Source organism: Tauraco erythrolophus, chromosome 2 (assembly GCF_009769465.1).
Source record: "Tauraco erythrolophus isolate bTauEry1 chromosome 2, bTauEry1.pri, whole genome shotgun sequence".
Lineage (NCBI taxonomy): Eukaryota > Metazoa > Chordata > Aves > Musophagiformes > Musophagidae > Tauraco > Tauraco erythrolophus.
The window spans coordinates 34,612,570-34,626,594 of record NC_141466.1 but is presented as its reverse complement, the minus strand read 5'-3'; the positions used below and the strand labels follow the sequence as shown (position 1 = coordinate 34,626,594).

Here is a 14,025-nt window from a genome sequence, read left to right as displayed (position 1 = left end):
GGTAGTGGATTACAATTAAATATCAAAGAAACTTTATTTGCCAAAGAGCATTGTTATGGTTCATTTAAGCCAGCAGCGTATTCTAGCAACCTGGAAGTCCTGTTACATTCTCTCGAGTGTATCCATCTTGTGCATTTATTTTGTGGAGAAGAATCATGCTGGCTGCTGCACCTCATGACCTAAACGGTACAAATTATAAATTTAGTGGGAAGAACTTAGTTTCTGTCAGTGTGTCATTCTGAATTGAATATATGTCAATTCTAGTCCTAGACTCTACCAGACTGGGTTTAAATTGTGTAAAATTTTCATGGAAAGTTGTAGCCTTTTTCCATAAAACGTAGGATGGGATGCAAAGAAGTGAAAATGACTTTTTATTAATTTGCCTCCGCTTTTGGGAAGGATAAACTGTTTGACATAAACAGAAGGGGGGTTTTGATTGTTTTTGTTGTTGTTTTTGTTGTTTTGTTAATACCTTGGGAATGCAGTGCTGATTTTTTTGTGCAATTCTACCAGCAAGACAACTAAGACACTGACCAAGGATCTAATCCCAACAGCTTCAAGTTAATACTATTGCTGTGAATGTTTGTTGGAGTGGTTGTATTGTAAACTTGATAAAGAAAATTTAACAAACAATATCAGTCTTGCATTGAGTTATTAAAGATTGTACTGTTCATTTGTGAAGCTAGCTGAAATGAAATTTGAAGGCAACATTCAAACCTGTGTATAAATGAGAATTTGACTACATCAGGCAGCTGTTACTAAGATAGCTGATGTTGTCTTAAGCAATGCAACTAATGAAGCTCCAAAGAGATGTAAAATAAGTAAGAAATAAAGTATTTGTGAGTCCGTATAAAAATCTTCAATGTATAACAGGGTGATGTTATGTAAATGAATAGAGATGAGACACTATGTAAAATCTAAGATAGATATACTTGTCACTTGATGTCTTCTACCAGCCACAAAATATTGAAGCTCGAGAGGTTAGTTTCAGTTCTTCCTCTTGGAAATTGCAGAACCTTTTAAATTTGCCATGAATATTTCATAAGCAGTAATGTTATTCTGCCTGTAAGCAGTTCATTGCGGTGTAAGTGAAGTACAAATGGTATGACTCCCCAAAAACAATGTGTGTGAATTTTAAAAACTAAATCCAACTCATAGTGAGGAGTCTGTCCTGAATTTCTTATCAAATCCTCTTCCAGAGTGTTTACAGCTCCCAGAGGTACAAGTGACAACGAAAACATTATCCTCATTTGTTTTACTTGTCTAATTATGCAGATTCCTTTCTGTGAAATGGAAGTAATGAGCTTAACAGAGTAAATTGGTAATAACCAATTTTAATATAAAGAAATTGCAAGTGGTCTGGAAAAATATGCAACACAAACTTTTTTTTTTTTTAATTAAACATCCTTTCAGTGTTATTACTTTCATCAGCTAATGATAGAATCATAGAATCATTTAGGTTGAAAAAGACCTTGAAGGTCATCAAGTCCAACTGTTAACCTAGCACTGCCAAGTCCACCACTAAACCATGTCCGTAAGTGCCACATCTCCACATTTTTTAAATACCGCCAGGGATGAGGACTCAACCACTTCCCTGGGCAGCCTGTTCTAATGCTCGACAGCCCTTTTGGTGAAGAAATTTTTCCTAATACCCAAGCAAAACCTCCTCTGGTGCAATTTGAGGCTGTTTCCTCTTGTCCTATCGTTTGTTATTTATTTTTGTACCTCGCTACAACCTCCTAAGTAGTTATGGAGAGCAATAAGGTCTCCCTTCAGCCTCGTTCTCTCCGGGCTAAACAACCTCAGTTCTCAGCCTGATGCGCCAGGAGCAAAACATGCAAATATGTATATTTGCAATGAAAGTCAGCAGAGTATCCAGGATTACAGAAAAATAACATATGGGATGCTGTAGGTACTGATTTTTCAGAAAAAAATCATTTAATATTTCAATCAACTTGTGGATTCTTTACTTCCACATAACAGAAAAAGAGCCCATATTAATGGCATTGGCTTGCAAGGGTGCTGCTGGTGCATAGCCATCCCATAGTTGCTGTAGTGACCTGACATCATCTTGTAGGTTTGCAGTTACATCCATAGCACCAAAAATTCTGTCCTGCCTGAAGAGACCAGTTTCAGAAATACTTTATTTAGTGTATAGGAATGTTTGTATTCTTACAAGTTTGGATTACTTCCACTTGTATTATTTTCATTTTACATTGCTTGCCATTTAAATATTGTTTGTTCAAATTCATTGAACGTTTATTGGGAAACCTTTTAAGTATATGGTAGAACTATATTTTCTTAAAAGTGTGTGTGTGTGTGTCATATAGAAGAAATTCATGTTAACTGTCATTGTCCTCCCCAACCAATCCTATGTGTTTCTTTTGATGAAGACAACATTTAAAGCACACGTGTACTCCCTTTCTTATTAATATATTAAGATTAATACAGAGAATTCATATATCAAACTTTTTTTTTTCTTTGAGGTGAGTCATAATGCAATGTCTCATAGATAATTTGAAAAAAGATTTGAGTAATAAAGTATTTAAGTATTAAAACAGGATTAAGTATTACTCTTAAAATGTTGCATATGTTGCATTATGTTGTATATGTCTGGATTGTGAAAGCACTGTGGTCAGAAATGTATTCACTGCTAATAGATTCAGTGCTTGTGATTAAAAATAGCTGAAGTAAATTCTTATTTTAGCATGATGGATTTAAGAGGGATGTGAATTGTTGGGAAATAATTTTGTTCATTTTATGTTACAATACTTTATCTTTCATATAGTAAATTTGACTTCATGTATAAATATTGGTTTATGTGATTCAGTTCTATAAAGACAATATTTACCATTAATTGCTTTTTAATGGTAACAAGCCAATGAATTACATAGAACAAAGTTCTTTTCCCCTAAGTGCTTCTATATTTTTTAAGCTGATGTATTTTTAGGTAAAAGTATTATCTATTTGGCAATCATAAGATACATAATTTTAGCAGTGAACCGTTTCTGTGTATTTGACAAGATATTAATTATGTAAACTCAATGAATTGCTTGGAAATAAAATGAATTATTACAAGCTGTGCTAAGTTATAAAAGGATTGTTCTAAAGCAATCTCAAAAAGGAGAAAACTTTGATAGAAGTTAAACGTTTACAACATATAACTGCAGAGCTCTCTGAGGAAAAAATTGTATCGCTGTTGTAACTATCTGGAAGAGATGTATAAAAGTATTTTAAGATGAATATGGCTAAGTTGTTGGAAAAAAAATGCTCCCCCTAAAAAAAGATATGTATAGACCTCTCAACTTGAAAATATCTCATGGGTGTATAGTACTTATGTAGCTCATAGAAGTGACTGTTCATAAGAATGTAACATACATATGTTGTCAAAGGAAATTCTGTTTAAAATTTGTAGCATTTGGTGCTTGCAGCTGTCAAGGAAAGTACTGTGCTACAGTTGTGAGACATAGGAAAACTGCAGATGCTTGACTTTTCTGTTATTGAAAGGAAACTGTTCAAATTGGACTTTTTTTTTAAAGCAGAAACCGAAGAAAAAGACCTTTAATCTATACTTAGTGTCAGCTTTATTGCATAAAATCCACCTTTTGTAAAATGGGGTTTGATTGACTACCTTTTTGGAAAGCTGCTTTTGGAAATCTTTATCTAGGCTTTGACTTAAAAAATAGTTTTTGTTGCAAATGAGCTCATCATGTTCATTATTAGCCTATAGTAGGATAAATCTCATTGTTACAATAGTAGGTAATTTACAGCTGAAAATTCCTATGGGTAAGTAATAGATAATATAAATGTGATAGTCATCTACAAAGTGATATGGAATAAGTTTTCTTAACTGTTTGAGCCTTAAACTTTACTTTGGGGCAACAGCATAAATAAATTAGAATAAAAATATCAGAACAGAAAGTGAAACTCTAATGTGATAAGAGTTTTCTCTCTGAAAAGTTCTTTGAAAATATATGCGGTTTTTAAACTTTATGATCTGTAGATGAGATTGCAAAATTCACAGTTCTAATTGATAGAAACCACAATTGAATTAAACTTTTGGAATTAGTTACTGAGTTCCTGGGTCTAAATTTTGTAGTTATTGTCAGCAGAAAAATAAGTAGTCTGGCTTGAAAAATGTTCCTACAGTTTGCCTTGTGTAATGGACCTTAGTCTTATGTTTAGTCTTCTTTTTATTATAATAGCTATAATACCAAAAGAAATATTACAATTTCTATCAAACTCTGCCTATTCATATTAGTCTTTAAAATTGACTTTTTGTTTGTCATCCTATAGAAAGTAAATTCCTGTACTGAAAAAAGGAGTTGTAAAATCAGTGTTCTTATATAGCAACTCTGTAGTCATGTGATATTCTTGTAGCTCTTAATTTTTTTGAATGCCTGTAGTGTGTCAAAATAAGAATAGCATGGGAGAGACCCTTAGGACATAAAATGTTTTAGAAATAATTGATTTTGAAAAGAAAATTCTCTCACCTTAGGGAGTGTTCTACAGAATAGTAGAATTTAAAAATAAAAAAATGCTTCCTTTTTGCTGAATTTATTTCATGTCAGTCAGAGGGGAAAAATGAAATAGATTGAAAAGATATGGAAGTAAAGAGAATAAGACCAAAACAGGATAATTAGGGGGAAAACTATAATTTTAGAATTTTCTGTCTCGGTAGCTACACATTAAATAGACTTATTTACTGGTGGTAACAAATTGTTTGCGTATGAATATAGAATGATAGAGGTTCCCTTCAGAGGAAGGAAAGTCTGGAGCAATAAACTCTTTAACTGTTTTCTTATTGGCCAGAAGCCTAAAAGCACTTCTCCTAAACTGTGGACCAGATTGCTTTATTTTTCTATACGTTGCAGAAGGATGAGTAATGTTTTCTTTCAGTAATGCCCAATAATTGATTTGTTTTCTTATCTTATCCTTTTTGTACAATTGTATATCTCTATAAATGCCTCCAATTCTCATTTGTACATGTTTTTAAGAGCTTTACACTCAGAACCCTGATTTAACAATGAGTATCTGAATCCCTGACAAGAGCAAAATATACACTTAAATGAAGCTAAAATAACCTTCGATTAAGTTTTCCATATTAGCATACTAGAATATTATCATTTGGAGAAATAGTGGGAGTGCACCCAGTACTAGAGGATGCGTTTTTTAGCATGTGTTCTGAAAATCAAGGCATAAGATTGTTTTGAAGTGGTGTGTGCAATACATTTGACTGATTGCTGTGAATTTCAAGAACAGATTTTTTAGTGGGACCTGTGCTCTTAAGCTGTTTTGAAAAGTGTTCTTAAATGTGTATTAAACATCAAATGTTGGAATGAAATAATGTGACCAATTAAAAATTATAGAATATAATAATGTATTTTTCAGGAGGCTTTGAGTGAAATTCAGGCAAATGAAGATAATTGGTAAAGTTCATATTGAATAACTGAGGCCAGAATTTGACCTACATGATTAAGAAGCAGAAAGAACAATTATTTTTATGTTTTGTCTGATTTTTTCTTAAATTAAGACAATTTGGATATAGAATCATAGAATCATAGAATGGTTAGGGCTGGAAGGGACCTTCAAAGGTCATCTAGTCCAACCCCCCTGCAAGGAACAGGGATATCTCCTACTAGACCAGGTTGCTCAGGGCCTTGTCCAACCTGGCCTTGAACGTCTCCAGGGATGGAGCATCCACCACCTCTCTGGGCAACCTGTTCCAGTGTTCTACCACTCTCATAGTAAAAAATTTTTTCCTAATATCCAACCTGAACCTACCTCCCTCTATTTTAAAACCATTACCCCTTGTCCTATCATAACTGGCCCTCCTGAACAGCCTCTCCCCATCTTTCCTGTAGGCCCCCTTGAGGTATTGGAAGACCGCTATAAGGTCACCCCGGAGCCTCCTCTTCTCCAGGCTGAACAGCCCCAACTCTTTCAGCCTGTCCTCATAGGAAAGGTGCTCCAGCCCTCTTATCATCTTCGTGGCCCTCCTCTGGACCCTCTCCAACTGGTCCATGTCCTTCTTATGTTGGGGACTCCAGAACTGGACGCAGTACTCCAAGTGAGGTCTCACGAGGGCAGAGTAGAGGGGGAGAATCACCTCCCTCGACCTGCTGGCCACGCTCCTCTTGATGCAGCCCAGGACGCGGTTGACCTTCTGGGCCGCAAGAGCACATTGCCGGCTCATATTGAGCTTCTCGTCCACCAGTACTCCCAAGTCCTTCTCCTCAGGGCTGCTCTCGATCCAATCACCACCCAGTCTGTATTTATGCCTGGGATTGCCACGACCCAGATGTAGGACCTTGCATTTGGCCTGGTTAAACTTCATGAGGTTGGTACGGGCCCACCTCTCCAGCCTGTCAAGGTCCCTCTGGATGGCATCCCTCCCTTCCAGCGTGTCGACGGCACCACACAGCTTGGTGTCATCGGCGAACTTGCTGAGGGTGCACTCCATGCCACTGTCCACGTCACCGACAAAGATGTTGAAGAGGGCCGGGCCCAACACGGACCCCTGAGGGACGCCACTTGTGACCGGTCTCCACTTGGACATTGAGCCGTTGACCACTACTCTCTGAGTGCGGCCATTGAGCCAATTCCTTATCCACCGAGTGGTCCATCCATCAAACCCATGCCTCTCTAATTTAGAGAGAAGAATGTCGTGCGGGACAGTGTCAAAAGCTTTGCACAAGTCCAGGTAGATGACATCCATTGGTCGACCCTTGTCCACCGATGCTGTCACCCCATCGTAAAAGGCCACCAAGTTGGTCAGGCACGATCTGCCTTTGGTGAAGCCATGTTGGCTGTCACCCACCACCTCCTTGCTCTCCAGGTGCCTTAGCATGGTTCCCAGGAGAATCTGCTCCATGACCTTGCCAGGCACAGAGGTGAGGCTGACCGGTCTGTAGTTGCCCGGGTCCTCCTTGTTCCCCTTTTTAAAAATGGGGGTTATGTTCCCTCTCTTCCAGTCATCGGGGACCTCGCCAGACCGCCACGACTTCTCGAATACAATAGCCAGTGGCTTGGCAACTTCATCCGCCAGTTCCTTCAGGACCCGCGGATGGATCTCATCAGGTCCCATGGACTTGTGCACCTTCAAGTTCCTCAGATGTTCTCGAACCTGGTCTTCAAGTACAGTGGGCGGTGGTTCATCCTCACAGTCCCTGCTAGTTCTTTCCACAGCTTGGGTGGTAAGACAAGAGGCTTTACCATTGAAGACTGAGGCAAAAAATTCATTGAGTACCTCAGCCTTCTCTATGTCCCAGGTAACCAGAGCACCAGTATCCTTCCGGAGGGGGCCTACATTCTCTTTGGACTTCCTTTTGTCCCCTACATACCTATAGAAGCATTTCTTGTTGCTTTTTATATCCCTTGCCAAATTCAATTCCTTCAGGGCTTTAGCCTTCCTCACCTGATCCCTGGTCACTCGTACAGCTTCTCTGTATTCCTCCCAGGCTATCTGTCTCCGCTTCCACCCTCTGTAGGCTAACCTCTTTATTTTCAGTTGGTCCAGGAGCTCCTTGCTCATCCACGCCGGCCTCCTGGTCTTTTTGCCCGACTTGTTCTTCGTCGGGATGCACCTCTGCTGAGCTTGGAGAAGGTGCTCCTTGAACGTGGACCAACTTTCCTGGGCCCCTTGTCCCTCCAGGGCCACCTCCCACGGCACTTTGCCCATCAGGTGCTTCAAGAGGCCGAAGTCCGCCTTCTTGAAGTCTAGGGCACAGAGCTTGCTGAATGGTTTCCTTGCTGCCCCATGGATCTTGAACTCCACTGTGTCGTGGTCACTGCAGCCAAGGCTATCCTTAAGTTTCACATCGCCCACCAGTCCCTCCCTGTTGGTGAGCACAAGGTCAAGCATGGCACCCCTCCTTGTCGGCTCCTCTATCACCTGCAGGAGGAAGTTGTCATCCACACATTCCAGGAACCTCCTGGACTGCCTGTGCCCTGCCGTATTGTCTCTCCAACAGATGTCAGGGTGGTTGAAGTCCCCCATGAGGACCAGGGCTTTTGACCGCGAGGCTGCTCCTATCTGGCTATAAAGCGCCTCATCTGCTCTGTCCTCCTGGCCAGGTGGCCTGTAACAGACTCCTACCGTAACATCCCCTATCCGTCCCCGTCCTCTAATCTTAACCCATAAGCTCTCTGTCAGCTCCTCCTCCGACTCCAGGTGAAGCTCCACGCACTCCAGCCGGTTGCTAACGTAGAGAGCAACACCCCCTCCTCGTCTCCCCTTCCTGTCCTTTCTAAAAAGCTTATACCCCTCCATGTTGACACTCCAGTCATAGGAGTCGTCCCACCACGTCTCCGTGATGCCAATAAGGTCGTAGCCCTGCTCATGTACACGCATCTCTAGTTCATCCTGTTTATTTCCCATGCTGCGTGCGTTGGTGTACATACACTTTAGCTGGGCTCCCGACAAAGCCGACTCGCTGGCTGGAGTGACAGGGGTTCTCTTGGGTGGCAGCATAAGTTCATTTGAACATACCTGTGATCCTTCCTCAGCCTCTGGACCCTCGGTGCTGGCACTGGCGCCATGCTGACAGCAGTAGGCTGAACTGTGCTCCCCCTCCCCCAGCAATACTAGTTTAAAGCTCTATGCACAAGTCTGGCAAGCCTTTGTCCAAGCACCTTCTTCCCTTTCTCGGTTAGGTGCACGCCATCTGCCCCTAGCAACCCAGGCTTCTCAAAATTTACCCCATGGTCAAAATACCCAAAGCCCTGGCTGTAGCACCAGTCCCTGAGCCATGAGTTAACCTGCCAGATACATTTGGCCCTTGCAGGTCCCTGCCCCTCGACTGGAAGCACTGATGAGAACACTATCTGTGCCCCAGAGTCCTTGACTGCTGCACCCAGGGCCCTAAAGTCCCTTTTGATGTTTTTCAGATTGCTGACACTAATAACTATATCTGTTCCCTTATAAGCATTTTTTTCCTAACAAAGCAATATTTTTTTACTTCAGTTGAATTTTGGAAGTTAGTGGATATTCTACTAAATAAGTATGACTTTTTCATACTGATTTTTCATAGTGATAAGACAAAGGGCAATGGCTTTAAACTGAAAGAGGGTAGATTTTGATTAGACATAAAGAAGAAATTCTTCAATCTGAGGATAGTGAAGCACTGGAACAGGTTGCCCAGAGAAGTTGTGGATGCCCTGTCCCTGGAGGTGTTCAAGGCCAGGTTGGATGAGGCTTTGAGCAACCTGGTGTAGTGGAGGGTGTCCCTGCCCATGGCAGGGGAGTTAGAACTAGGTGATCTTTGTGGTCCTTTCCAACCCAAAGCATTCTATGATTCTATGACTTTCAAAAATAAATTTAAAACATTTCACACTGGATCAGAAATCCCATGCCTACTACTTTACATCCAAAACCATTTGATTTTTAAGTTTTTTCCTAAAGTCTTTCCTTGAAAGGTGTCAGATTGTTTAAACAGCCTCTCTGAAATATGCAGAGACTTGAAGGCAGTAAACTTGCATTCCCCTGCTGTGCTGGGGCACTTTGGACAAGTACCAGCCCTTATATCCCCAAACGGTATGGAGTAAATCCACTTAATTTAAAATTTGATCTTCTGTCGCACTTTTAAAAACTGTAGTAGCCTTGTTCTGATAAGCTTGTACAATGGATGTCTGCTAGTCAGTCCTACAAAGAGCTGGATGTTGTGTGTTTAATATTCTCAGCTGTGTTTCTCTACAGTGTGGCTGCACAGGTGCAAAAAGTCTGGTGCAGCAATATGTACAGTGAATGTGGCAGTATCATATTTGGGATGGGGTGAACTCTTGTTTCTCTTACTCTCTAACTTTTAACAGCAGCTGTGAACAAGAATCTGTGTAAGACAGGCTATTTGATGGGCTAATCGCTTGAGTTAAGTGCTCTTCAAGCTCAAAAGGGAAGATGAGTTAGAAATATGTCCATAGACTGTGTAATTTTTTTTAATGTTAGGATGTAAATCTTGCTAACACTATGATTTTTCAAAGTGTAATGCCATCTAATAAAGAATATAATTTTATTTGCTCAGATTACAATTATTAAGTTAATGGCGTCAAGCAGGCAGTTTCATGTTCTGTAACTTTATGAAAAAGTTTGATTTGATTCGAATTTAAAGGACACAGCTGAATATATTGCCCCATGAATTAGAACTGATTCCAGAGATAAATCAAAACCCCATGAACTGATAAACTTTATTAGTTGTATTTTAAACAAAACTGGCTCCAAACCAAATGGTAGATCTTTATAAGCAAAGACCTCAGTCCCACAAAAGACTTGCTGCATACCTAGATGTATCTAAAGCGCTGCTGGTAAAGTAGTAGTATCGCCTATCAAACCATGTTATATGTGGGGTTTTTTTTTAAAAAGAAAAGACATGGTTTCCCTCTAAATCATCTTATTAAAATATTTCCGAAAGCTTGTTTTATATGACTGCTTATGTGTGAAATGTGTGGATTTATGAATTTATTTTTATTTGGCGACCAAATACGCAGGAGTGTCACTGTGATTCTGTGAGTAAGTCGAGATATCCTACTGTGAGCATGATGAAAGTCATAAAAACATTAGCTTTATTTTGAATTTCAATTTCAATTTATTTGAATGAGAATTGTGATGCCAGGATCGAGTGTTTGCCAAGTTCTTAGGAAGATTGAGATTCTTTGTCTCTTTACAATACTTGTACATTGTAAAGTAAAAGTGCATTTTCTTGATTATTTTCAAATACCTCATTCTGATTCTAACTTTATAATCCATCTTCTGGATTATGATTTGATTTCCACTCTATTAAAAACAATATTAAAAGCTTTTATTCTTTGCAAATTGCTCTTATCGATATTCTTGCAAATATTATCTGTTGTCGTGCTTTAGGCTGATCCGGCAGCTAAACTCCTTACAGCTGCTCTCTCACCCTTCCCCACCCCCTGGGGATGAGGAAGAGAATTAAAAGAGAAAAAGAAAAGAGACCCGTGGGTTGAGATAAGAACAATTTACTACTACTGCTACCAATAGATATATGTACAGATATGTACAAGGATAAATATATATGAACGAGTGATGTACGGTGTAATTGCTCACCACCCCTTGACCGAGGCCCGTCTCGTCCCGAACTAATGATCTCAAAACAGGTAAGTCCTGATACTGCAATCCCGGACAGACGGGAGGTCCGAAAATAGAGAGCGAGACAGAGAGAGCACTCTGAGAGTCCGAGAGTGAGAGTCCCGGAAGGGCAAAAGCCCTTCTTTCCGGCTGTCCCTCACTTTTATACTGGCCATGACGCTGCATGATATGGAATACTAATTGGCCAGTTTGGCCCTCAATCCTAAATCTAAGTGCAAATCATAAGGAGAGTCATGGAACCCCTCCGTCCCGGCCATGCTCCCCCCTTATCCTGTTGTGCTCCTGCACACTGGCAAGAGCACGGCAAGCTGAAAAGTCCCTGAGACCTCAGTGCCAACTACAAACATCAGTGCACTATCAGTGTTCTTCTCAGAGTAAGTCTCAGACTAAAGCTAAAACATGGAGCTCTTCTAGCTGCTAAAAAGAAGAGCTAACTCTGTCCCAGCTGAAACCAGGACATCAGTAAATTTATAAATTAAATAAGGTCAGCTGAATCATCTTCATTTTGCTAGGTCTGTGACATTTCTGTTGTTGATCATTGACATTGAGAGACTTACTCCAGTAAGTTCCATAACCAACATATCACCTGACCCAAACCGGCATCTGTAAAATGTACGCGTCAACAATCTAACAATCTTCTGCATAACAACACATACGTGTCTAGAGGATTTACCTATGACTTTAGATATGGCCAGTAGTGTAAAAAGCACCTTGTAAGATGATCCTACAATGGGGGGGATGGACTAGATGATCTTTGGTGGTCTCTTCCCCCCCAAACCGTTCTATGATGATACTCTAAAAACTGTAAGCAGTTTATTCAGAGTATTTTTACACAGATTTTGTCAGTTTGCTAGGAAAATTGCTTTTTCCGTGATAAAGTATTAACGATGTGAAATTTTGTATGTCACACTATTACAGTCTGAACCACTTAGATGTGAACCAGCTGTGTTGCCAATAGGTATCAGGATATTATGATTTGCCTCATGGGCAGATAAAGCATTTAATACACTCTAATTCCCAGCATTTTGTACTAATGGGAATCTTTCACTTTACAAAGAAAAGCAAAGGAGCGCCTGAAAACGGAGCTCAAAATATCTTTATGTTGTTTGCATATGTTTTTTCCTCAGACCTATTCAGACTGAAGTTTTCTAGGTGAATTAGTTCACTGTTAAACATAAAGACACTGTGTGCAATCACATAACCTCCTGGACTTTTTGCTTCCATCTATGTTCCAGAAATACACCACTTCATAATGCACCAAAGTCATAGCTGGACCAAAAGGTTATAATCTCAGTGTGTTATGAGTACCTTCGATGCTGCCAAATATTGTGATGTATAGAAATCACAGTAAGTTAGAGTTAGGCTGCCATGGACTGCAAGACAACGTGCATTCAAAACAGTTCATCAGTCTGAGAAAATACTTAGCACTTTGCTGCAGAAAAGCATAGGTCTTTGTTTTTCTTGTGGACCTGGTGGAAAAGGACTGGTAGATAATCCTTCACCTTCCGTTTTGCTGAGCCAAGTACAGGGGATGTTGGCCAGGATGTCTCAGTTGCTACAGTCCGTAAAGGAGGGGCCAGGAAGAGTCATCTTTTGTCTCTTCATTTGACTGCTCTGGAAAGCAAATACATAAGCTAAAGATATGGGGAGAAAAGGAGCTGATAATAAGCATCAACATCAGTTTGATCTGGCAAAGTTATTTCTGCATCTGCTTCTTGCAGATTTTCTTGGTCCATACCATCACTCTGGTACGTGAGAGGAGGAAGATTGAAACCCCACTATTTATTTGGTTGTTAAATCTGGTAACGTTACACATATTTCCACAGGTTACTTTCAGATTAATATGTTTTATTTATAATATTTTATTCCTTACCAGATCAAGTAATGAAACTCTCGCAGTCATTGCCAACTCTGATCTCCAAAGAGTACTCAAGTTGTAGGGTTTTGTGTAGATCATGGATCTAACTCAAGGGTTCGAGATACACAAATCCACTTGAGTTCAAATTCATAATTTCCACAACTGCTTAATGCTTCTCAGACAGAGTCTTAATAATCTAAGGAGTCAAAGAAGTTTACATATGTTGTTCATGTATCCAATAAATAATACACTCTTAGATTATGTAATTTTTCTATATGTTTAAAAGCGGTACAGGAAATAAACTCTTACTTCTTTGTTCCTAAAATATCTGTTTCTTGGCAGCACTTGTCTGGATGTATGGCAGATGTACTAAATATAACCTGGCTATGATTTAATGCAGCACACATGCAGAAAATGAAAATAACATTAATACAAGTTGTTATTTTAATATGGACCTTTGGGCAAAAGGAAATACTGTTCTGGTCTGGACTACTTATACTGTGATATAAATAGAAGGTTTGAGTTTCCAGGACTATTAATCTGGCAAAATTCATTCGACCTCAATTTGTGATGCAAGACTCCTGAAAATAATGGCCTCACTAACATTTATTCTGTATTTCTGTTAATAGGAGGAATGCTTTTTGCATTTAGAAGCACCTATTTCAAGAGTATGTGGCTATGACACTCCTTTCCCTCACGTCTTTGAGCCTTTCTACATCCCAGACAAGTGGAAATGCTATGATGCTCTTCGAAAAATGATTAACTACTGAGCAGTATTACAGGTGAGAAGTTGTGTCTTATACTGACAGTTTGCCTGTAAGGATTCTGATAGAGTGTTTGCAAGGTTTGGGACTAAAGTGCTACTCTTTTATTTAGTTATTTATTTATAACAAGAATTACCTCTCATGGCTTTGGGCCTGCAGTCTTAAAGGCACCTGAATATTTTTAACTAGTGCCATTGAAGTCAGTGTTTGAATTTAATTATCTTGCTTAATCAATGTGAAAATTAAATGTCTTGTATCCTGAGAAGTGAAAGGAATGTAAAGTGAAAGGTGAATAGTAA

At 39.6% G+C, this 14,025-nt stretch overlaps 1 protein-coding gene across 1 annotated transcript in view; it reads left to right on the top strand.

Moving 5' to 3' along the window:
* BCKDHB (branched chain keto acid dehydrogenase E1 subunit beta) overlaps positions 1-13,732 on the top strand; it is a 140,816-nt gene extending 127,084 nt beyond the window's left edge. Inside the window, exon 10 of the mRNA XM_086608251.1 lies at positions 13,592-13,732. Within this exon, the coding sequence (XP_086464377.1) occupies positions 13,592-13,732 (141 nt within the window). The remainder of the gene's footprint in view (positions 1-13,591) is intronic.
* Positions 13,733-14,025: the final 293 nt, after the last annotated feature.